Source organism: Anopheles marshallii, chromosome 3, assembly GCF_943734725.1.
Source record: "Anopheles marshallii chromosome 3, idAnoMarsDA_429_01, whole genome shotgun sequence".
NCBI classification, from domain to species: domain Eukaryota; kingdom Metazoa; phylum Arthropoda; class Insecta; order Diptera; family Culicidae; genus Anopheles; species Anopheles marshallii.
Window position 1 is genome coordinate 46,968,171 of NC_071327.1, and position 26,561 is coordinate 46,994,731.

Consider the following 26,561-nt stretch of genomic DNA (forward strand, 5'->3'; position numbering starts at 1 on the left):
AACCACGGATCGGAAGGTGCACTAGGAGGAGGGTTTATATTGACGTGACGCCGGTGCTTAGGATGCTGGCGAGGATGTGTTGGCGATCGGTTGGAAGTAGTGTATGCCGTTGGTCTGGAAATAAGAAACGTACAACATCAACGGTTGATAGCTTCCTGAGGTAATGCACAGAACGCGTGACACTTACCGCCATATCGTACTCGGTAATGTAAGCAGGAATTTCGAGCTGATCCTTTGCGATGGCCGAGTACAGATGTTCCACGCCCGGCAGCGAATGCACCTTCGTCTTGATTGCCGGTGCCATGAACGTTGTAAACCACCAGGTCATCATCTTCGTCCAGAATGTGGGATGCACGATGTAAAAGGCTTTCAAATTCTTCTTGTACCTGCAAACCGTAGCACAGAATATAGGCCACATATTAGTATATAGCCCATGTTTTCGTTAAGGACGACATCCTATCGCTCTTTGCTCGAAATCAAACAATCCTTCAAATAACCGGTTGGCGACCGGCCTCTACTTACTTGTAGGGCAGTATACTGTAGACGTCCTTCAGCCACTGCAGAGATGGGTAGTTGTTCGAGCTCGTCAACGTGTGGAAATAAGCGATCACGTAGTCGCCTTTCACGATCGGATCGAGCAAATATATCAGGTAGAGCAGGGCCTGTTGTGATGGAAAGCAATCAATTAAGTTAAGTGAACAAACACAGCCACAACAAACGCTTCTACACAAACCTTCTCTAGGTCGATATTGTGAGCGGGGAACCATTTGCCGCAGAAAACTACGACCGGTCGGCCGAGCCTGTCTACACCGCTCTGGTACAGACATCCGATGCCCGAAACTTCCGACAGGTCTTCCGTTTTAGCGCGTCTCAACAGTCGTTCGTATCTGCAGAACAATATGTGCGATAGGGGAAAGAATAAAAAAAACACAATTGAATGATATTTGCCAACAGTACAAAGCAACATTTCGCTGAAGCTTTAGAGATATCGAACGATTTAAGTTCCTTCCTATATTTGCTACTAGTTTTTTTTCTAAATGAATGGAAATTTTCTCCATTCAACAGCTTTGAAATAGCAACTTGGCGCAATTAAATTGCGTTGCTAATGGTTACATGACCGTAATCATCATTGTTTATTTATAATCATTGTTAACACACAACGCATGCCTCCTCGGGCAATCAATTCCGGAGCTTTAGCACTTTTTCCTAGTGCCTTATGGTGCCAGCCCCCAACAAACGGCTTGACTGCGTTCTCCGTTCACCCCTTATGGGGTGCACTTACATAAACAATCGTCGTCAAGAACAGGCTCTCAGGCCAGACTCGAATTGATCACCGTGGAAAGCTGTGGTTGACGCTCGGAATGTCATCCTGCGCAAGGAACCGCTCATTGCGGCGCGCATATAAATGGTGCATTTCATCAGAACAACAAGCCTGTTTCAAGCTCGACTGTGCCCGACGTAATTTAATCAATTGCGTTGACCTATTTTGCAAACTGTACGATTCATCATCACCCGGTTGCAGTCGGCGGAGGAGTTGTATGTGAGGGAGATGAATAATACAAAAAAAAAACACCCGCACAACTAGAACATCCTGCGACAAATCAGATCCAAATACGGTATAACAGCAACGCTCCTGGGGGTTGGGTAATTTAATCACCGTGTACGTCCCAATGCGAATGCTGCTGAGAAGATGGTATGAAATATTGTCCATAAGCTACGAGCACTAGCCACGCTGTTACGCATTCTCCCAAAGGGCAACACTTGAGCGCCAACCAGGCTCGTCTCAACCAATTCCACATGACAGCTATTTTCCTGTTCGCAAAACTAGGTTTGTTTTTTTACTATTTCACTTTTTAATGATTGCACCGGTGGCATTTGTTTGGATCCGCTTAACTGGGAGATGCGGAGGTATTTACGCTGGAAGGGTTTTCCGACAGTCAGTCACACCAACGCAACAATCGCTCGCCCGGTGAGGCGCGGACGTGAAGTGCAATAATTAGGAGAAACGTGACCACCGTCGTGTTGTATTGTTGATACGCAAAAGGTGAAGGTTACGGTGTGAGATGACAACAAAAAAAAAAAAAACATTACCCTTTCTTATCTCCTCCGTTCTGCTGTACGGTCTCAATTTTCATTGCATAACCCATTCCATACCACTGGCTGGGTCTCTCCAAACCAGCCCCGGAGGAACCTAAGTTGAAGCTGTATGTAAATGGGCGTCAGAGCTGCCCTCCGGATTCAGGCCTCACGGCAGGCAGGATTCAATCTGCCAAGGAGCAACAGCACCGTACGGCTAACCGTGGCCATGAAATAGCGATCGATTGCAAAACTTGCCTACTCACTACCCAGTTGCCGATTCGACCTTTTCCGGGGGCCGTCGACGTCCGCTGGTGTACGGTTGGGTCATCATTTAACCCGGGCACAAGCATCCGGTCCGGCAAACGGACGGAAAACGGTACACACTGGAAGCAGCAGTGACCGGAAGTGTGGTTTCATGCTAAAACTCCAACCTACCTGCCACTTCCGTTCGATGGCTCGCAAGGGGTTGGAGATGTAGTGGGTTGTAGGTTGTGAAAAACTAGTTTCCTCGTCCTTATGGCTACTTTACCACCCATCGGCACCGAGGCACAGCGACCGTAGTGTAGAATGTTTGCACAATTGAATCACGAATTTAAAAGTGACCGTGCGTAAGGTCCGTGATTTCATTGTAAATTCAAACAAAAGTCAGTATAATTTAGACCCAAAATCAGAAAACCCCCTGCTTTAGTGTAAACTTTGGCTGTCTATTTGTTTAGGACTGAGGATCTTTTTTCCACCCCCTTTTCGAAAAAGGGCCCTTGGCAGAGCATGCTGTGGGTAAAACTACACTTTGCGATACAAATATATCAAATCATTTTTACAAAACGCTAGTTTTGCTTCACTCGAAACATGGAAACTAAAGGGTTACTTTGTGCACAGGGTTTCTTATAGTTTTCTTATCTCATCCCGCAGTCTGCATGATCTAACACTGTATAAGTGTTTGCATAAGGCTGACGTTTGCTTCCCAATAAACGTAAGCTTGCTAATTAATGGATAATTGTTCACATTAGTCACCAGCCAGCTTCGCTTCGTCATTGGTGACCAAGAGTAAACAAAGCTACAGCATGACACTACCGTTGCGCTAATGCTTGCAAACGAATTAATGTAACTGCTATTTCAAACATACGAATTTTTACTCAAATATGCAAATAAAACATAAATAAAGGTTAACACAAAAAAAACCCTCTATGCTAAGGAAAGCCAAAAGCCATATGCGGACCGACTGCACAAAGTAAAACAGATAAAATCGAAAAGAGAAGAGCATATTTGAAAACGCATTCCAAACAAAAGGAGAAACTAAACCAAACAAAGCCGAAGCTAAGAAAGGGAACAGCGTTACATATTGAGGTACGGTTGGTTTGGTAGTGCATATGAGTACTAACAGGTTCTCCTTTTGCCATTCGCTCTCGTCGAGCGACGAGTGGTAGTGTTTCATCAGCTCGACGTACGTAAAGGAGCCGTCTAGAATACGGGTCCGTTTGCCGACGTGCGTGGCCAGGACTTGGCCGATCATCTCCGGACAATAGTTCTCTGTGGTCGTACTAGAAGAGAGAAGAAATCATCTCAGTAGTGCGGTAGGGAATATGCGGACAAGACGGCATCGGCACAAATGGCCGACGATGTTGGGAAGGCTACGGTTTGACCGTCATTCCGTCCCAATTTTTGCTATATAGGCTACACATACACCAACACAAAGTGGCCTGAAATGTGGAACAGGAATAGAAACATTAAGGCAATAACAAAAATGAAACGCAAAAATCGATAGAAAGCAAACCAGATGACACGAACGCGTGGTCTCACTTTGCGCGTAACTAACAACGAGACCAATTGATGGCAAGAAGACAAGATGAGGCATGCACTAAATCACCTGTGTGTATCGTTTCCAGAGGCAGAGATGTAAGGCGTGCAAACGAAAAACATTTTTTTTACATCGAAAAAGAGTGACATTTTCAACCCTAACCGGAACGCTTTTAAAGGCAGGACAACTTCATAGAAACAAAATACCGCTGAAGATGAGATGGGTTCGGCGCCATTCTCCCTAAGCTGACCTTGACATAGACGTTCAAGATGCCTGAGTAGTGGCAGCTGGTAAGTGAAGCAGGGAAAAGATAGTTGGCAAGAAGGCAATTAATCGTACGAGCGTTACAGCACGCAGCACGGTAATGACGAATTACCCTTGGTGGGTAAAAACGCTCGGGAATTGGTAAAGTATTGCAGAGCAATTGCATAAAACAGCACCCACAGAAGAGATGGGCGTGCAAGCAACAGCTGCACCGCAATGGACACCCCGAACCGCCTGGTCGGGAAGGTTTGTGCTACCAATTTCAGCCTGTCGTCCTTCGGTGGTACAAGCTCGATCGTTCGCTTGAAGGACATTTTACATGCTGCCGCTCTGGAAACCTCGCCGGCACAAGAACTCCTCCCGCCCGAGCGCGCATGAGGCTGATTAATGTAGCTCACGTCCACGATGGATGGACTTTTACGTACCATGCTATCGTCAACCTTGTGCGCTCTTTCTCTTGCCGAGTAATCATCGAACGCAATCGATCGATTAATGTTTCCGAGTGGCCAGATAAGGGAATCTTAGGACAATACAACCAGATGTGATTGTAATTGCGCAGTACAGTGGATCATTTTTGAATGATCCACTTTAACTTCGTTGTCATGTTGTATGAACAGTTTCATAAACCAACTCTGTTTGTCTAGAGTCCCTTAATGATTACGGGTACGAGTGCAAAAGGGGGTACTATAAAGTAGCGGTTCAATAATTTAAAGGGCTACCGTTGCCTCCATATCCAATTTATTAAAAGTATTAATAAAAAAAATTGTCTAAAAATAAATAAATTATCATTCATATTTCAATTTTATTGCATAATTATTCATTCAACTTAATGAACATGTATACGAGAAGCTTTTAATTTACAAAAGTATTCACGATAATTTTTACGAAACATATACGGATTTCAAACGTAATTCTACCCAAAGGGTTAGCAAATTAATATTATAAACCATGGTGATATTAGTTAGAAGCTTTTTTTTGTACGCAAAACTTCGGCCAAAGCGACCTCGGAAAACATGACATCATGTAGGTAACAGGGGGATAATTGGCGCTGCTGAATTTCATTCTCATTTTGTACCCGATTTATTTTTTTAAAAATGTTTTAAGACAAAAATGTCAAAATTCTTAATTTTACTCCTCATGTAATGTAAATGTTAGACGTAAAACGTGTATAAAACGTCGAGCAGGCACGATAGTTCTCACGTCACAGTTTGAAACAATTGTGGCAGATTGCTAATTAATGTGGCCATTTTTGACATCAAATGAGCTTTTGTCCAACATGTGAAAATCATAATAACCCGGAATACAGACAGTCTCAGAGATAAGCGGTTCCTCTTATACGTGGATTCGGAGATACGCGGTTTTAGGAAATTTGGCTGCTGAGTTAGTTTATAGCACAAAACCTAAGCAAAAAGGTGAAAATTTTGTCAAAAATACCTTCCTTAAAACATAAAACATTTCTTTTTATTTAGTTTAATAAGTTCTTTCAAAAAATCGCCTAATTTGCTGTGCGTCCTGTAATGTGCGCCTAGTAAATTAAGTGTAGAGAAGGAAGTCAACTATCTCACTTTGAAGTATAAACAATTTTATTTCCGGATTCATCTTACGCGATCTAATTCGAGATACGCGGATTTTTCCTGGGTTATAGCGTTCTGCAATAATTGCGCATCTCGGACAGTGCCTGTATAGCTCAGTCTTAACGATGTTTATTGCTTTAAAACTATGATCCAGAACTGGATTTTTATAGAAGAGTCATTCATATGAATCTATAATGAAGAGTCATTTAAATCAGGAATCGACTCTTGTATGTTGAATCCTAAGACTCATGAAACCAACTCATGAATCATGATCAATCAAATCTTTGATGATTCTGATTCAGATTCATGTGCCTGAAGGAATCTGAATCAGATTTACCAAACACTATTTAAAATGCTTCCAAACGAAAAACTGCTACAGAACAGCACTTCCTCCATTAGGTGCTGCAACGGGCTAGTTGCTGTAAACGCAAGGAAGCAAAGTCACGGTTAGGTCATGGTGCGATTTCACCGACACCTATACCTATCACGTTTCCGGTGCACAATGCGTATGACGGTCAAAGCCTTCAAGTGGAACGCACCCAAAACAGTTGCCTGCGAGCTCCACCGTAGAGGAGAATGCCGTGTTTGACGTGAAAGGCGGTGGTGAAGCTAATGACTAGCAGTACCATGAGACCTGCAACACACACACACACATACAAGCTCGCACAATATTTTTCATGCACCAGTTTTGGAAGATAATTTTCATTTCATACTTCATCAAAAGCTGGGATTCACAAAATAGACCAAAATCCAGCGTGTAACGTAGTGTAAATTGGGGTTTTTATTAGCGAATTTCAGGGACCAATAGGAATGAAATGGGAATTTATAAAATTATTTCCACTCGAACGTTTACAGCATTTTGTTATTTTATCCAACGCAAAAAAAAACAAGTTGCCCCGTGCGTTGTTGGTTGCCATCCATTTAGACAGAAATGGATGTTTTCGACAGGTTTTGCAGACGATCTTCAACGCGGCGCATGAGTTGATGGTGGCTCCACTCGATCATTACCATGTTTAGACTAAAACGTTACATTTGGCCACACTTTCGAGACTCGTGGCAAAAACGTCCCTCCGTTCGCAGCCAGCCGTTGGCCGATCCGACAGGCGTGCGTCTTGTGCCAGTACAATTTGCGGTGCTAATGCCGTCAAGGTATTTAACATCGGTTGCCTAATTAGGAAAGCGGGGTTATCATACCGCAGCAAACAACCGCCATGTGCGAGCAGCAGTAGAGAATGGAGTATTGGCAGTGTTTGCATTTCAAAATTGACTCTAAAGCAATCCGCGTTTCGACAAAAAATTTATTAACTAGTATAACAAATTAGAAAATGAATTAAAGCATAGATGGGAAATACAATGTTTTGCATTTCTTTTTCAATATTCATTAAAGAAAAGCCTACTACTGTAGCTTTCTCTTCTTTAATGGCACTACAACCTCAAGAGGTCTAGGCCGCCATGATGACTTTATTCATCCGTTGCTGGTTAAACAGTCCTACCTACGGAAGATTCGTCCGAATAAGATGTTGGCCCCCTGCCCGCCCCAACCATTGCAACTTTAGTTTTCCAAATTCTTTCCTCCCAAAGATGCTATATCCCATGGTCCAGCACTTCTGCGCCAGGTATATCTCATCGAAATCCGAATTCCTTCGCATGTTTTCGAACGGATTATTGCATGTTCTTAAATTTAAAAGCCTAGTAAGTCTTATAATAACAAAAGCAGACAAAAGATGGGCAAAGATATTGTAAGGTAGATAAGAAATCGTTCCATCAATTGGGCAGAGTCCATTAAAAATTAAATTTTATGACCTTGTTCCTTGATTCCGGTATCCCTATCGGAAGGATCTTTTGAGAGCTCTCTCTCTCTCTCTCTCTTTTTCTACTCTCTCTCCCTCTCTCTCTCTTATCCACAAGTTCCACAATTTCAACATGATCGTAAAATGATATAAAATTTATTCATGTATCCCTGTTACGTCCCTTCCGAAGGCAATCGTTTCCCGTTCATGTTTGTTTGCCTGCTGTACCCCGTTAGCCAAAGGGAAATGAGAAAACCACCACCACGGTTCACCGTATTCGTTTTCATTTGCCAAAGTAATTTCCCACCGTCATCATTTTCCAACGGCCATTTTCCCGGCCCGGTGCCACCGTTGTGACCGGCGGAGGTTACCCGTGTGCAATTCGATGTATTATTAATATGTGTGTTTTGTGCCGCGTTTTCGGTGACACAACCATTCGCAGATGATATTCAATATCCTAATGGATGTTTGTTGCTGTTAGCCCCGTGCACATCCCACCGTCTACACCACGTGTAACCGCAGAGTGAGATACGAGGGTGAAGTGCCGAACATGATTCATGAATATCAGCAAATAATGATACTTTAACGCTCCAGGACACGGACGGATATTGCGTCTTGGGCGAGTGTAACGAAGCGTAGGAAACGCATGACAATGCGCGGCTCCGATTCGCACGCGCTGAGGCGGAGGTGGCGCCTTCTAATCGCGCTCGTACGAATCCATTTTCTTATCACAATTGCATTTGCTTGCCCCATCGTTGCGTCTTCGGTTACCGGGTTTTAAGGGCAATCGATCGATCGGTTGCGTGGAGCTTTCCGAACTCGGTCTGGCAGAATGTTGGCACGGGGCCATGGCTGCACCAGTACGCCAAGCGGAACCCGGGTTCATTCGATTCGTTTCCAAGCCTCCAGAGAGTGAGATGTATAGATTGGCACTGATGCATGGGTTATTTTTAGACGCCCAGAAAATTGTGTCTGCCCGCGGTTTGCGATGGTTCCTCTCGAACCACCGGACGTCCTTCTCACCAACCATCCCATTCAACGGGGCAACGAGCTATTCTTGCTATCTTTCGCTTTGGTTCTCACCTTTCCTCTGGTGTTTCGATGTGTATTTGGTCCACCTGGATTTCGGGCGGTATGCTGATGGTCGCATCGCTCAGATCGATCGATTCCATTGTCACCATTTGGGCCATGTTTACCACCGCAAGGCGCACACCAGTCCGGTGATGATTGGATGGATAAATATAATGGGGGTTTCTTTACGCCGTGCGCACTTTAACACCACAGCTACACCTTTTTTATAAGAATGATTCACACAGCACTATTTGTCGTCTATTCACTCGAGTTTTCCCGGCCGGCAATTTTGCACAGCCGATACTCAGAGATCGAATTGCTTGGTACACGAACGAGCAGTTCACTGTTCCGGCACACCAGAATGATGATGCAGCCTTCGCCAATGTGCGTAGTTGTTTAACAATACTCCCAAATAGGTCGCCTAATTGGGGAAAATGTTTTCAGCGGCAAAAATGTTTCACTTTCGATTTTTCCAAACACACGTCCAATACACCGTTCGCATCCGGCTGGAGGGAAAACAGTGAGTGTGAGCGTTGTTGGTTGGTCGTCTGTTGGCGGCGCCGTTTGTGCGGTACAACCACGCCGATTCGTGCTCGAAATTGTCAGTTCGCTCAAATGCCGGAAAAGCGTCGTCGACGGCAAAGGGAAATCCTCTCTGCTTCACAAGGGGTTTTCGCTCACTTCGGAAAAACGCGAGCGTAATGAGAAAACACGCTCAGCGCTCACTTCACGCGGGATGGGAAGGAAACTATCATCGTTTAAAAATAGAATTTTCCTCCCGATCAGCGGGAAAATCCGGCAGGTTGAACACGGTACGCAGTACGACGCAAACAAAAAAAAACGAAGAACACAAAAACAGGACGACCAGCACTGGTTTGCAAGGACAATGATGATGATGGTGAGAAATCGATGAATTTTCCCACACGCACTACACAGACACACACACACACACGCCACACTCTGTTTCCACACTGGAACACTGTCGTTATGGCAGATGTAGCTTTTATCGCGATTGTGGCCTGGTGGGCAAGATGATGGAGAGATTTGTATTGCAGCACGGCAAAAACATACACCAAAAGCCACAACAACAAGCTAGTGGGTCAGGCAGCACAAATTGTAACCGCAACCGAAATCACGAGACCAAACGAAGGTACGAACACACCGTAAACGGTATCGAATATGTCGAACGCAACTAAAGCTCGCCACTACTGCGCCAAAACCCGAGGAAAACTTAATTTCAACTGTTGAAAAGTCGAGTGTCGTTCGTTGACTGACAGCACATAACGTCATGCGATACTAGTAGCGGGGTTGCCCATGATCGCTGTTACACCAGACGCTCACTCGCACACACGGCAAGCTCTCTGGTGAGCGAAAGCGCGCGTGACCCAATGGTCCCCAGTTCCCCTCGGTCTCGCACACCACACCAAAATACCCAACATATGATTTTGTGTACTGTTGGTTGCGTTTTGCCTCCCTCTCTCTTGTGCTTAAGCCGCCAATATTAAAATGCCAACAGAGAGCAATCGAAGTCTCCGAGTCGCGAATAATCGAGAGAACGCTCACGTTGTTTCACTTCTCACCATAGCGCACTCATCGGTGAGCGGTGAAGTGTGTCTACTACTGTTTCTCACCATGGTTTTTTAATCAGGACATGCATTGAACAAACCCCTAAACGGTGACGTCAGAAAAGCAGTCACAATTGTTTTCAGAAACGTTTTTAAACATTAGAGGACAAAATGGGTTAGCAGTTTGAAGACGTTTTCTTAAGACATAAAATCAGTGGAAGCGATTGCATAGTATGTGCAAAACTGTTAAGCCAATTGGAAAAGCAAATACGAGTTATGAGCTGCTAGCTGTGAGTTATAATAATTGTAACAAGATAGAAGAAGGCCAAACATAATTTCAATAAAAATCAAACCAACACGAACAAGAACACAACCAAGAAAACAATTAAAGATATTCAAATGTAACCAGGAAAAAAGCAAACGGTTTAAAGCGAGTTGAAAAATGATGTAAAAATTTGCATTAGCATAGCATAATAGCATAATTAATTGGCAAAGAAGGGCTGCGGGAAACTCGAAAATTTCGGGTTGATGGGGCACAGGTCCCATTTGCGTCATGCATCTCGAAAATGGTTTCGAAAGTGGTGAATCGAATACGCAAGATAAACAAATAGAGATACATTAAAATCAATCAGTAACCGCATTCCTATGATGTAACTTTCGATACAAACTTCGATCTTCGGTACTATAAACTAGCTAATGTACTTGGGGACACAAAACGAAACGAAACAAACATAAGGGAACCAATACCATAACGACTAACGCTACTGTAAAGAAGGTGGCCAAACGTAAAGCTAACTTTCGTGGCTCGTGGTGCAAAACGAGCAAAACACGGGATTACTGTAACTGGTTAACTATACTGCTCTAGGAAGTTGATAAAGTAATAATACACTCGTCAATAGGAGGGAAAATGGAGGAAAAATTTTGCAAATACTCACTCGCAATCCACCAACAAAGGTGAACTAAACATTGCAGATGTTGGGTGAAAAGGTGTTGGAAAAAGAAATGAAAACATATTGAATTAGTGTGGCCGAAATGTTGCTTCGTTACTATCGCTGGCAGGCGTACACACATGTGGTTTTGTTTGCAGTTTTTTTTGTGCACCGATAGATTAAGAAACAAGTTAGATCGGAACAAGTACAGCAGTTACTAGCAATACGAAGGATTTAGTGAGCAAACCGTACATCGAATCAAGGGTTGGTACATTCAATTGCACTACATTCAACGTGACACCTGGTTATCTCGTCTGTTGTGTTAAGATCTCGTTTGCAAACAAATGCTGCAGCGGTGGGTTCAAATTTACGAAAGACCGGAGCAAAAAAAATCAACACGCTATATGAACCGAAAGTTTAGCTAGTGACCGCACGGGCACCAAATGACGCAGATTTTATGATTATGAGGCCTAATCTGAACACTACTGCAGAATGATAACCGTCGTATTGCAGATGGATGGTTGCGAGAGATGATACGGTGGCGACGCGATTAAGTTCGTTTTCGGACCGCTGGTAGCGAGATGATGCTGCATCGTCGCTTTTAAAAAATCGGAATGTTGAATCGTCATGCGCTAAATAAGATACAATTTATCTTACGGTTTGTTTTATCGCCGTAGGATAACAACCATTGTCATACTTGTGCAATTTGGGAAGGAAATATTACCACCCGCGGGTTATCTGGTTGTTGGATTTTTCTTTATCTAAGTGTTATTTTGCGCTACGTGTAAATCACTTCTTTCATTTTATCTATTTAAATTATATTTTACTACGTGTCGTATGGTTCTTTCTTCAGCCCGAAGAAGAGGAACTAGCTGCGCATTACTGTGCAGGCAGTTCCAGCGCCTGGAATAAATTGGGCTATATATTCGCGTTACGGCAACTTGGTGTACTATTGAACACAAAGAGTGATAATGTAGAACATGACTCGACTAGAACATCATAAATAGTCGTTACTGGCAACAGAACTATCCTTGAGGAAACAAGCATTGACGTGAGTAACGATAATTAACAGCAACAAGCGAGTGTTGTCGAACGATGACGCAAAGGAAGCAGGTTCATCGATTTCACCATCATGCCCTGCCCTCGTACGCGGGTGTTACTTATTTTTAACGGGGAAAAATACTACCATTCTCACATTGAATGTATTCTAAAAATATCTAAACAACAAAATTCTACACACCCAGTTTGTCGATAAGGATTTTCCCCCAATGCTGAGGTACTGTATGAATAGGCTGATTTTATTTTCGGCGAAGGATTACATTAAGGAGTGAATGGTTTAAGCCAAAAAAAAAACAAACTGATACTATTTATAACACAAAAACGAATCCTAACAAACCGGAAGCAATTCTTTTCCATTTACGAACGTTTGCGTCAGAAAGTACGTGTTCCATACTTGCCACACACATACGACGCGGCAGGTGTCAGAGTACGGCGTCAAAAGGTTAGGACAACTTATCTTTCTGCTGCCTTTGTTCAAATCCGTCTCTTAAGCTACTAAAGATATTATATTGCACGAACTCGAACTTTCACGCCATCCTCCGTACAGAAATGGGCATTGACTGCTGCTAGACGAGACATGTACGGAATAAAATTCAATTACGGACCCATATTCACACACGCGCCTAGTGATGATAACTGCAAGCGATCAATGAACATCGATTGAACCATTTCTTGATTGGCCATGGAAAGCGGGTCATCCCGTACATTATGTCCACAAATCAAAACCCTACAGAGTGCACGACGGTATGGATTGCATTGTGTGGTCATTGTGGATGTGTGGGTATGGTTGTAGTTTAATAATTTAATGCACTAACAGCGAGACACTCCAATGCGCTTCTACCAGGCCATCCCATACGTTGTTCCAAGAAGCAATCACCAAAGCACATTGCCAGCTTGACCTTGCAGAACCAAAGTCCCCTTTCAGGTATCGTTTAACTCGCGGCAGTTATGCAATGACAAACCCCTACAGGCTCATTAAATACACATCCTGAAAGCTCATCAAAGGATAATGAAAAGCACGCACGCAGCTTCGAGCAATCGACACAATTGGCGGTGCAGCACAGTTAGAAGCTTTCGCGCTAGAGCTTCAAACGAGTGGCGATAGAAGCTTTGTAGATAAACGCGCGCCCTGTCATGATGGAAGCTCACGCCATTTCAAATAAGCTTACGGTGACGGTACTTATCAGTTCATTTCGTAATTTAAAGCTATAAGCGACATGATTACGGTATCAGAGAAAGCGAAATCTAAATATTCCGTACTATATCTTCAACTATATCGACTGTGTGTCAGCAAAGGTACTAGTATACTTCACAGCAGAATACGGTAAATAAATCTTGGCATAAACGAATCGTTCTACAAAGCAACGAAACTGTTGGATAATATAGATCGCTGAATAATTTAAGCAAGAAAACAACGCTCAAGACAAACAAGCTCACTTACCTTTCCTGGTGCTCTATTCCTTCCAAGCCATCGTCAAGCACACTTTCATAGACCATGCGTGGTCGATCACCTAGCAAACGTTGCCGATCCAAATCTCCCTGTTAACAAAATAATTTTTATTAGTATCAACGCAGGCAATGTAAGCCCTAGAAATGGGAACTTCATGAATATACGATAAATCATTTCACTTCCAATATAAAAAGGCGTACCGTCGTCTAGCCAGCTAATTCTTAAAGGTTTTACGATGGTAAAACATTAAAATGTATTCATTGCTACTATTGGAAGACTATACAAACGTTAATATTGCTTTTTTAAACTGAACAACAGCTTTATTCTTAACTGAACTTGTGTATTACCATTTAGTGCACTATATACAGTCCATATGCCTGTTTCATACGTTGTGAATAATTGATTTTATTTCATTAGTCTTATCTATTGGTTCCTCTGATATCATAAATAGGATAGGATAAATAGGAATAGGAACAGGAATCGGACGAAAGGATATTTCTTATAACATATCTTCTGATATTACTCATAATTTAAAGCTGTTGTGTAGTTTAATTTCTAATGTACCATCAACGTGCCATACAGTAACATTGCATTACTTATTGCCTTGAGAGGTAAACCTCAAAACATTCAAGTAGCACACTGTAATCCACGTACGTCACACCTGTTTGAGGTTGGATTTGGAAAGCTGACACTTGTGAAAGGATTCAAAAGGCAAACATCGTAATATGATGGGTAAAACAGAATCTTATCACTACAGTACCAGCAAATACTGTCCCATGTTGCAAAAGATAGTATAGTATTTATCCATATTAAATCTTACTTGCAGCATTATTACTATTACTATTACTATTACTAACATTATTACATTATTCAGAATGCTGGCTTTCTCTGGCTGCTAGAGATATTTGTATTTGTGCTTGTACAAATATTCTTTTTAAAGGATATCGATTTTTTTTAAAATTAGCTGCCCTAAACCATACATTACCTGCATTTGGGTGAAGGAATGAGCTGCACCGGATAGTTGAGCTGCCAGGCTAAGGTTAATATTGCTATACTCCACGTCGGACCCCATTTCCAGATCGTGTGGGCTCGTGTCAGAATCGTCATCGGCTGAAATCGAATGTAACACATGAGCAGGGAAAGTAATAAGGATATATATGCACAAGTCAGCAATATTACAGGAAAATTCAAATGAATCGTTTATCATGCTGACGACGGATATAATGCAATTATTTCAGCAAATTTTTGCTGTTTCAGCTCACTGGCGACGTTTGGATGATTATTGGGAACAGCAGCAGTTGGAACTTGATAAGAGTAATATTATGTTTGCCATCGGAGAACAACACTAAAACGCGCACTCTGTAAACGGACTAAGCGGTACGGCTAGATACGATAACAACAACAACGGCCTCGATGCTGCCAACTACGTTGAAAACAACACAGGAAAAAGTTTCCTTACACGCACCACCACCTACTCGGGACACAGTGTTAGCGACAAGTGACACAGCGATCGTTCATCTCACCAGCGAATTGATAGCAGACGCCTAAAGAAGAATGCGTTCGGTTCCGAAGAGAGCAAAGATCGTTCAGCATCTCTACATCTTTTTGCTCTCTCATGTTCCCGCATATGACGAGCAGTGGTGAGAAGGATCAGTGAGAAATCACATCACTTATCACATATGATCATGTCACATCATATGCAGCAATTTACCATATGATAATAAATCATTTTTTACAAACTAATGACCACCAAAATAAAGCAAGACAATGTTTAATTGAATGCAAAACACACCGAATTTGCATTAGTTAGCGATACTACAAAATCAAACTAAAAAAAAAGTGCATCTGCAATATGCAACATGTTATGCGGATTGTCTAACTGTAGGCGCGGTATGTAACCCATTTTGAGCGATCAACCGCAATTACGCTATTTTACTGTTTTGTTTTCTAAAGATATTTGTAACTTATATTTAAAATATATATCACTATTTAATCGTGCGATGTTGAAACAAAAAAACGAGAATAAATTTCTACACAAAAGTAACACTTGACGGTTTCCAACCGGCTTTCTCTGAGTAAGTTCGAATTCAAACATTAATAATTAAAGCATTCCCTGCTTTATCTTCGTTTAACAGAAGATGTAACATGCAACAAGATTAATATGCCCGCAATGCAAATACGAAATACAATGTGCAACACAAGAAAACATATGATCGTTTACGATCGTCTATAAGTATCCCAAACAATGAGTATAACCCAAATCCCAAAAGAGCACTTCAGATGGTTGCGCAAGTAGCGGTATCTGAAATTCGCTCAACAGAATTGGTAATTCCCATCCTAATCGTTTTCTCGTAGCAACAAAGATTTGCTTTCCGGCTGCGTTTTAAACATAATTTTAGTAAACCCAATTATGGCAGTCACCGGATTAAACTCGCTTAATAGTAGTTCGTTACCCCAACAAGAAAATTGCTTTTCGTGAAACTGGCCGGGAAATGATCGTATAGACGACAACGACAAAATTTTGCCTCCTCAACTATTGGGTTGTTATACAGGACGTACTATATAGACGTACCACATACTATAGGGCGTACCACAGGATGAAAGTAATACAATAATTAAACGAAAAAAATCAGCATTCAACGAATTTAGCTAAAACTATATTTCAATACTATTTTAATTTCGTTCTCGGTTGCTATGACAGGCAACAAAGAACTGTTCCCTAACATATTTACCAACAGATGTACGTAAACGGGATATCGGGAAGATAACAGTGTAAGGTAAGTCAACACGTGCCTATCTTTATAATAGCTTATCATCAATGCTTGCAGAAGAGTTGAACGTTTAATAAACGTAAATAAGCTTACATAAAATATAGATCATACAACAAGTGCTTATCACTGAAACCCGATCTCCTAGTTTATTTGAATGTGTTGAATGTGTTTCAATGGCTTGTAGTATACGGCTCCAATTAATGTCTCATAGAGGAAATACGTTTAAAATAATTTCAAAATCGTGTATCGTGTTGCATCAAATGTTTCCCAGTTCTTCGATACTACGTTAGTGCACACGAATAACGTTTGCTGTTCGAAAGACACATGCTACATAAAAGCACTGCGTAAATGATTAACTCTTGTCCCGTGCAACAATGTATTGCATCGATTGGTTCATGAAACAGTGCCAGCACAAAGCGGCATATGACAACCGTTGTACCGTGCGTTCTGTAGCTATCAACGACGAATATATGAGTTTTCACACAGTGACCTACAATTGATGATTGAGCAGTGATAAGAAACCCTTCTCGCTAATGGTTCTAATAGTGAAGCAGTTTATCTGCCCTTTCCGTTTCCAACATGGACTTATAGTAATGTTGCATGGAGTGAACACTAGACAAAAAGCCTACACAACCTACGATAGCTTAGACAGAAGCGTAGAGACAATGACTGTTTCTCGAACCGAAGGTAATCGTTCTCAATGTTTACCTTTACCATAATGTGTAATTATTCGTACAAGCAAAGCCCAGATCCGTCGACACGTAGCACTTTTTTGTATTTTTTTATCCAAAGAAAAACTATCACCAAACGAGCATTATCCTTACGGAAGCCTTAATGTTCCGGACCATGAATCGATTTACTGTGTGACATTCATGTTAAACAAATGTGTGGCGTAGTTACACAAAAGAACAAGCGTTTTTGTGTCGTTTTCGAGCTATGGAGCGAAATTCATAAAATTTCGAAAATGCGCTGTTCCAACATGCTGACAATATACACCATCGACCCAATGAAACGGTTCGTTTAATCAATTCGTTTGTTGCAGGGCAACAACGAAACACGGTGCTGCACTATCGTACGTACCTTCTATCATGACGGAATGCTGTGGGTTGTGAATGATGCGAATCTGTCGATCAGCTAGCTGCGGTTCACCATACAGTCCCCCGATGTCTTTCGGCAGCTGCCACAAAGCACTTCGTTCCTCGAGCGGATCGCGCGGAAAGTACAACGGTGCTAGTACCTCGTAGATACTGCGTGCATTAGATTCAAGGCAAACTATCACAATCTCGGCACGGTATTGCTCCAGAAAACGGCGTATAGTCCCTAGAAGTGGAGGATTTCGAGTTTAAACATGAAACACGGAACTACGGGGCATTTTCAATACGGGGCACTCACTCAATGCTATGTGCGCAGCAGTGTCTGGTGGGAAGTCGCGCTGCACCGAGCTAATATCACATAGGGCTACGGTTCTTAATCCTAGTTCCCTTGCTTTGTACAACACGTTACTGAAAGAAGAAGCAAACAAACTCCCGTCAGATTGGAAATTCAAGTCAACCGATACACCGGTCGCCCACGACCATATTGCCGTTGCATTGTAAATGGTTTTCTTTCCTACCGATAACAAGCATGCAGCGTCGCTTCCGATGCTGTCCTGTACTTCTCACTGTATATGGGACCGACGGTGTGAATAATGTACTTCGACGGTAAGAAAAATCCTGGTGTAACGCGAACCTCGCCAGTTTTACATCCTACGCGATAGCGGTGAGAAATGGGAAGAGAAGCAGTACGTTAGACACGGAAGCGAAAATACTTTGTCCACGTCGTTAGCGGGCAGTACTACGATGTTACTGGGAAATGTATACACTTCAATTAAACCCACTCCGGAGAGTGGGGGAAGTCCATGCTGTTGGTTAAGCCGATCTCGGGAACAACAACCGATAGGAAGCCATACTTACTTCTCACGTCGTGCACGATGGCCGAGGTAAGTGCAGCACCGGCACGGCCGAAAATTTTCTTCGATACACGGTTCTTTTCCGTCAACGTTTCATCGGTGCTGTTGGTGATGGCATCGACTTTGAGCTGCGAGATGTCACCCTCCCTGCAAAATAGGTTAAAGTTGGAAATTAATCCACTAGGCGAAAAGATCAATACTGAATGGTTCGCTAACAATTGCACCGCATTTTGGGTTTTGGACCTCAACAACCAACCCTCTGTTACTCCTACGTGACCCTAGCCCGTACGTATCCTGACGTACCGGGTCAGCAATGTCAAGCTGGGTACCGAAAACGATAATGTTACGCGCGCTCTACGGCTCATCAAAAGCCTGTGAGCACTCAATGGCCTTAACCGTTCGTACGTACTCCTGTCCTTAAACTCCCGCCACTCGTGGAGGTGGAAGCAAAAAAAAACAACAAAACGAAGAAAAATCAATACCTGCCAATCTTGTTTGAATATGTTCCGTTTCAATTCCACCAAACCGGAAATGGGATGAGCGGGAAAAATGAATATCACACACATACATAAGCCCACTCACGATGCCCATTTTTCCGACGGCGGCCGGGCACATTGTTTTGGTCCCAACCCAAATGAAGGTTATTTTTGATTCAAGGACAGGCGCAAACTATTGTACATTTTTCAAGAAGTTCTATGTAACACTAAATTCGACACAAAGTGTCGCTCGAATTCAAATAGTACTTCCATAAATGGCCGGTAACAGTACTTCCTGCGTACATTGTTGCACTGGAAAATGCAGTCAAACCAGTAACGGGACAGGGGCGATCGATTCGGAGGTCAGAAGTGCTAGACAACGTACCAGATTACGAAACGGTTGTTGATCTGCGCATCGCACGGAAACGGACTGACGGAGTGTTTCGGGCCGGCTTCAAAGTTCGCCGCAAATTGGCTGTAATCGGTCGGACGTGGACGGGGCTGACCACGGTCGTCTTCCGACTGTTCGCCCCAACGCTTCAGACTGCCTAAGGTGACAAAGTGCTGCTGCTGCTGTTGCTGCTGTTGGCGTGGTTGGTTCGGCAGTCCTCGCGATTCTTCCGTCTATACAGGCACGTCATTCCGATGGAAGGATTATTTGAAAATACAAGAACGGAATAGAGCATGTTAGTGATGAAGCCATATAAAGCGCGGTTGTCCGGTAAGCTTGTAGTGCAACGTTCAACAGTAGGTCACGTTGGACCGTTGATGTTGATGACGAAAAGTTCGCCTTTCCGTGCCTGGTCGTCCCCTACCCAATCGGGTAACGTAAAAACAAAATTAAGTGACCCGTCGTTCGAACTGAACAGTAACGTAAGCTTATGACAAACCAGTGTAATATTTACTTGCGTTAGATGCTTCGCGATTCCTCCTAGTGATGTTTCAATGCTTTCATTGTAGATGTCGGACACTAGTCTCATCGCTCTGCGCGGATACAGCCCCCGGGTATGCGATCCCCAAGAAATGAGTGTGTGTGATGGTGGCGATGTCGACGATTTGGCGATATATGCCACCGACCCGATGGTCGTCCGTAAGGTAGAAAATGAGGCGAAAGTTGTATGGAATGAAACGTACGCGAAGAACAAAGAGAAAACGACAAAACATAATGTAGCAAACGGTTTTTAGCATCAATAGTGTAGCTGTACTATTGAAAGGATGAAGGTAAAAGGAAGGTGATTCCATCTAATTACAGGTGGTTACAGCGGTGGGTGCTTTTGCTGAGACAACCCTAAAAGGCGCTTTAATGGAAGGAAGTACGCTTGTTGGAAACGCACAATAAGGTGCTACCATTTTCTTGTTAGTATACGTTCTGTAGCTTCCATTCCTGAAGGTGGTTATGGTTATTTCCTGTACTACCCACACCCGCACGGATGTGGGAACTGGAAGTTGTGTTATTAAATATTCATCGAATATATATTACAGATGCGTTCGTGCTTGTGGTGGCGCGCCTTGTGCCGTGTGTCTAAAGCATTGTGCAGTGAAGTAGACAATATCTCAAGAACCCTAGAAATCTTGTGCCAAACAACGGATGTCCAATACAGAACCGACAGTATCAACCATCACCAATGTCGATGATCTGGAGAGGTCCTTATTTTTTTTTTCTCGCATTTTGCCTGGACGGTTTGAAGGGAACAAGAGCATCTCGGTTTTACCACGCTAACCACACTGTTGCGGTTTGACCCGGTTTATCTTCGATGGAATTTCTAAGATGAATTATTACTCGTTTCGATTTTGATCTTCTGTGTTCTTACTGCTACAGCTAAACAAGCAAGAATTTTGTATGATGCCGGTCCGGTATGTTCGCCATACCGGTGTGCGTAAATATGTGCATGTGTCAAATGGTGATGCTGTTTCGACCCTCGTCTATTAGTGGAGTTCCGATGACGCAAATTGGTCGAGCGATGCTGTTGACCGACATCACGAGCTGCTAATTCGCAAATTTACAGTAGCGGACAAAACGAGAAGCAGATTTAAATGAAGATTAAATATTAAAGTTCTATCATATAACACGTGTGCAACAGGACAAAAATGCATTTGAATTACAATTCCACTAGAATCACGTAAATACATGTATAAACATAATTTTAATATATTTTTTTCACAATCTCATCTATTGAATGTTGTTGTGCTTGTTTTTAAAATAAGAATGATTACTCATTTTCTTGACAGTGAAATCTATCTTCCGAAAGCAAAAATTGTGCTCCACAACAAAGCGGAATATTTTGTATGACTGAGGAATTCGGAATGTAATGATCCTTTTAACTACCAGCTTAACCAATAAATTAATTTTAGACTTTTACATCCTAAACGGAATGCTTATTTCTAATCATTTAACCCTTAAAACAACTGTCTAAACTTACACAATGATCAATAAGTTCAAATACAAATCCGAAACGGGATTGAAATACTATATAGTATGCGTGTCTGATTTGTGTCTGATTGTTGCATTTAGAACGTTTATGTGGAACGTTTACAACATATCTTTAGAAAATACACTAACTTCGTATTATTTCACGAGCTTCACACTTTGCTCGAGCCAAAAGCAAGCGGCACCCACGACTTGCATGAGAATTTTATTCGAGATTAGCGATTTACCGTCTTGAACTGGTCCAAATCGATGTCCATTTATTCGTTGAGAATCCGGAAAGCTTAAAGTCCTCAAAACTGTGTGAAAAAAATTGATTAAAACGTTCTGAAACCAGATTTGGACCAAATTTCCGTATGTTCTGGTGCACCGTCCTTCTCAAACACGTAGAGGTTTCGGAGACTGGAGGCAACAAACTGCACCAAAAACTAAATGTTTAAGTACGCCGCGTTGAATTTGGCGTTTTTTTTTCAAAGAATACCGAGGGAAGGGTCCGTGTTTGTCCGTGTTTGTAGATCCCCTAAAATTAACCCGAACGATGCATCTGGCAAGCGTGGGATGTCCATAATGGATTTAGTAATGCTATCCCCTGTTGGGAGCTACCCCTAGTCATGTTGCACATTAGTTGGCTGCAGCATCGCAACCAGGTTCTCGTCCGAAAAAAAAGAATTCTTGACCACCGTGCTCAAAAGATGAAAATCTAGGCTCGACTCAACCTCTTTGTGTCAACACCTGGCACATTTGAAAGCATTATGTGTAGCTTAAACTGACAAAAATATCTGAACTACATTTGGTTGCTATGGCCCAACTATAATGACGCATACCTTGACGATGTAAATTTTCATTCGAATCTATTGATCGCGGTGTAGTTTTGTGGAAATGAGACGAAGTTTGTCAAATGTGATGTTCCAATACAATAGGAACTTTGTTGATGCAGGTGTTGCATTTTAATAAACTTGACACACTATTCTTGTCGTTTTGCCGTTTGCAAGAAGCCATACAAGAGATAAATCATTATTAGAATTTGCAGCATGTTATCATAGCGCTACAATTGACGAACAATCATCAATCGATAATAGGAGTGAAAATTGGTTGAAGGACGTTAATCTTTAACGCAATTTAGATTTCCAGACAGCTTAGCTAAAAGTTTAGTTAAATTCACAGGAAACCTCTGATACAGCGTTACCATGGGGGATAAGCTTAAATAATTTGTCTCTCTGCGCCTTTCCTGTTTTTGCTTTGGACAGTAGAATGAAAAACCGGTATGCTGAGAACTGTGAATGTATGCATGTGTGCACTCGATCAGCACTCGATCGACTGAAGCAGAAAGATCTTCCTCAATGAGTTGATCACACTACTAAACGTTTAATTGCAACTCGTTTTAATGCGACCCACTCACTTCCCATTTGCAGTTCCGTTTTATCTATCTAGCTGTCGCTAATCAAGCAGCAAACAAATGAATCTCCTCACGAACGACAACCCCTTGCTATACGCTGCGGAAGGTAATGTTCCATCCCTTTTTGCATTTGTAGGCGCGAACGCATCGTTTCGTTGGTTCGCGCGTTCGCTAGGTGCCTCGCAATACGTACGTCATATCAATTTGTTTGATCGAACTTACGGCGACATCCGACCGCCATCATGCATCACCGAGATTACATGGCGGTCGGTTGGGTGCACATTGAACAGTTGTTGTCGCGTCCGATCGTTTGCGTCGTTAGCACAGTGTGCGTAGAGCGCGTGTTTCGACTGCGCACCTTCCAAGCGGTGATGAGAACAAAGCATGCGACGGACACACCGTTAAGCCGTCTGCACACAACCAATCCCACACCATAGCGCCCGGATCAACGGGCAGGTTGAGCAGAACCCCACCAAACAAAAACCCACTCAGCGAACGAAAAGGTATGACTAATCCAATACACAAACAACCATCCATTCCGATGTGTGGGAGTGCGTAATGAGCAATAACGTCATGTTAGGAGGGTAAGTCCCATAGCTTAAACTACACATTGATCACACTTTTTTGGCAAGCATGCGCCTATCGTACCGTTTATTACGCCGATAGTTGATTTCGATCGCTGCGCCACACGCGGTGGGAAGGGAAGGGCCCTTGTATCGATAACAAATAAAATGAATCCACCACAGTGAGAGTCTTTTTCACAATACCTAATACACTTTACAGCGCAACACCGACAGCACACTGTTTGGTAATGTTTTTAGCGTGTAGCACCGATTTCACATCACAAAACAATCGATCTTAAACCACGGGCACGGCGATACACATCAAATACAGCTGTTAACAAAAACAGTACCGAAGGGATGTGACCCGTTACGCGAACTGCACGACCGATAGGTTGTAGGGAAACTGGTGAAAAGCAAAAAACGATTCGCTCTGTGAACAGGCCAACCTGTGCTAGACGTTGTCATCGGCTTTCTGGTCCTATCACTACTACCAGCAATGCTTTGTTGATTGCTGCTTTGCGACCGGTTGTCAAAGTGTGCCACACACTACGCCACACACTGCAATGCGATCGCAAACCGTGTATTTTGCCCGCGCGACAGGGATGTCGAAACGAAATTAATTTCAGTGCAAAGCACAGGAAAGCGAAAGCGTCACATTTCATTCGTTTGCTGTGAAGTAGGCTTCGGCTTACTCGGCCGTTTCAATTCTTTTCTTTGAGCTTTTTCAACTCAGCCCAAGTAATACTATTTTTGGCTATCATACACGACTTTTGTGGAACGCTTTGAGCCTTGTATGTATACAAAAAGTATGTCAAATGTGTCTTCAAATTTTGAAAAACAAACTCAAAAACAATTTTAAATTATTTGAAAGCAACAAATATTTGTTCTAAAATACTTTTACAAGAGTTTGACGCCCCTAATCACCTTACAAAAGGCAAAGCGGCATGGCGACACAACTACGCATCGAAACCGTTCGAGCTTTGACCCACCACGCGCAAACGATGTCGCTATACCCACGGCTCATTTTATATCGCACACCATCGCACGAGCCTGCTTCGATAGACAGAGAGCCGTGGACTCTTTAGTTTGTATACATGCGATTCTCTCTTACTTTACCGCGCTCTCCGTTGGCTCGTGCATTTGGTGTAGTTATTTTCAGGCCGCGTGGACAGTGTAAAATGATAATGAAAACAACGCCCAAACACATGCAGCAGCGAGCATGGCGGGGCGCACTGATCTTGGCCAACGAAATACCGGTCGAACGCATCATGGCACTTGCAGCGCAGAAAAGCACGGTAAGTACTACTGGAATAGTTTTAAGTGATGAAAAATTAGTTCTCAATTTTAAATTTGTTTAAAAATCGTATCATAAATTTGTTTAAAAATGTGCCATAAGAATTAGAGACTTATTTAATAAAACCTGAACTGTACTATTTGTGTACAAAGTATTTTAAACCAATTTTGTAATTGATATTGTAGATAATGTGATGTAGCGTACTAACTTAACTAAACTGATAACTTAACTAAAAAGCTAAAAATGTTCATTTTTACATAGGCCGTATTGCTTACAACCAAAGGTGACATTCCATTTAAATCGTATTGGTTGCTAGACTAAAAGAACTTCTGTATGAGGAATGGATTTCCGTCTGTCGTTTACTCTGAATAAAAAAAAGAAGTTTATAATTGGTTTAAGAAACTAAGGATTTCGGGTAAAAAATATGTTTTATAAGTTTATCTATTATGTTGTGCAACTTCATACATTATACTATATTTATATTATTGTCCAAGTTGCTACACAGATAATAGATTTTATTACGCTAAAGATAGAAAGTTATTGTAAACTTAAATATTCCTTACTATTAATGACGATTTACTAGTTTCGCAATTGTTCATTAAAAATTATAAGCTACAATAGAAATATTATGCATTTAACAAACCTAAACCAAACCGAAACCTAATTGAGATTTACAAGCAACTATTTATGTTTTGACAAATAGTGTTTTGCACAGATTTTTAATTACTATAAATACTTACGTATTGAATTATGTTATGAATATGCACAATATTTGAATAATATTAGGGTTGTTATGGTAAATTATTATCAGATAAAGCCCATAAAGATACAAGGGATATTTATAGAACATAAGAAAAAAAGCATATTTTCATGAACTAAGAGCATTAACTAAATAAAAACAAGAAATTAACTGCCTATAAATGTGTACAAACATGGCTGGGTAGTTTACAGCTGTTACGGTACGTTATAAAAGTTCTCTTTTACTATCTGGCTCAGAACCAACAGCACAAGTGTGGCAGCATACCGGGTTCATTTAAGCGATGTTTCGATTCGGATGAAATATGTGACCGTGTGTGAGATGATGCGGGTGTTTTGGGGTGTACGTGTGTCGGGTTCGGGGACTGAGGGGGGATGGTGCCTAAGCCATTAAAATTAGCCAGTGCCATTTATAAACGTTCGTGTAGCGCTGCGAGATGGGATGCCCGCCGGCAGGAAGATGGCTTCAAACAGCCTGCGAGATGCTACTCACTGATATCCAACGTCACGGTGGACCATATTGCGCTGGCCAGCAGGTACGTGATACTTCAGTCTCATGCTCTGTGTCTCTGACGGACTGAAACCGAACGCGGTCCACGCCTCCCCGGGAAGGATATTTAGCTATAAAACGGACCGCGAGGCGTTTTAGCAGCTGTATCGAACTCCGTTAGCTAAAATTAAATATCAGTTAATTAGCGAGCAGCAACTGATTGCGTATCACCGGAGATGAGAACCGTTTCTGTTGTATATCCGTGTACATATGTGATGGGGATAGTGTCAGCTATCAAGCGACATTTTTCATTCACTTTGAGAGTTTTCTTCATATTGCGGTTAAAGTTTGAGCTAATGATGTGAGTTTGTACACTTATTTAACGATAACAGACCTCAACAAACCAGACAGACCTCAAAGTTCAGATAAAGCTGTTCTGGAAAGTTGCTTTTGCGCAAATTAGTTCAACATTAAAACTTCACCAAAGATCTCCCCTAATTCTTGTGAAGATTTCTTCCATTAAGTTTAAAAAAATTATATCCTATTCTACCTACTTAACTACAAATCGTTGAATAAGAAATCGACCAAGCTGTCGCTGTTCTGGCGTCTTACAATAATTCACCAAGTTTTCGCAAAGTGTACCAGCGCGGTACACCGGTACACATCTTCCACTGTAGAATTTATGGCCAACTTATTTTCTCTACTTGTTGTCGTTGCTTTGCCACACCTGATCCAACGCTGCTGGTGCAGATAGAGTGTGTAACCTTCTTGACCTCAGCACACAGCGCACGGACAACACGGCAAGCGGTTTGGTCGATAATAACAATATTAAAATTCTTCATTGCCATCCAGCGGAACCACCT

General features: G+C 42.2%; 1 protein-coding gene across 1 annotated transcript; it reads right to left on the reverse strand.

The window, feature by feature from the left end:
- Window positions 1–57: 57 nt before the first annotated feature.
- Window positions 58–25,766, reverse strand: LOC128716088 (protein GDAP2 homolog). The gene is made up of 15 exons (XM_053811008.1): window positions 25,702–25,766; window positions 19,680–19,758; window positions 19,160–19,398; window positions 18,303–18,445; window positions 17,963–18,095; window positions 17,743–17,852; window positions 17,431–17,670; window positions 14,565–14,689; window positions 13,571–13,668; window positions 11,077–11,100; window positions 3,462–3,620; window positions 734–887; window positions 523–662; window positions 188–386; window positions 58–114 (listed from the first exon to the last, which is right to left on the reverse strand). Exons 1-15 carry the CDS (start codon window positions 25,764–25,766, stop codon window positions 58–60), a joined length of 1,965 nt encoding a protein of 654 aa, XP_053666983.1.
- Between the last annotated feature and the right edge of the window lie 795 nt (window positions 25,767–26,561).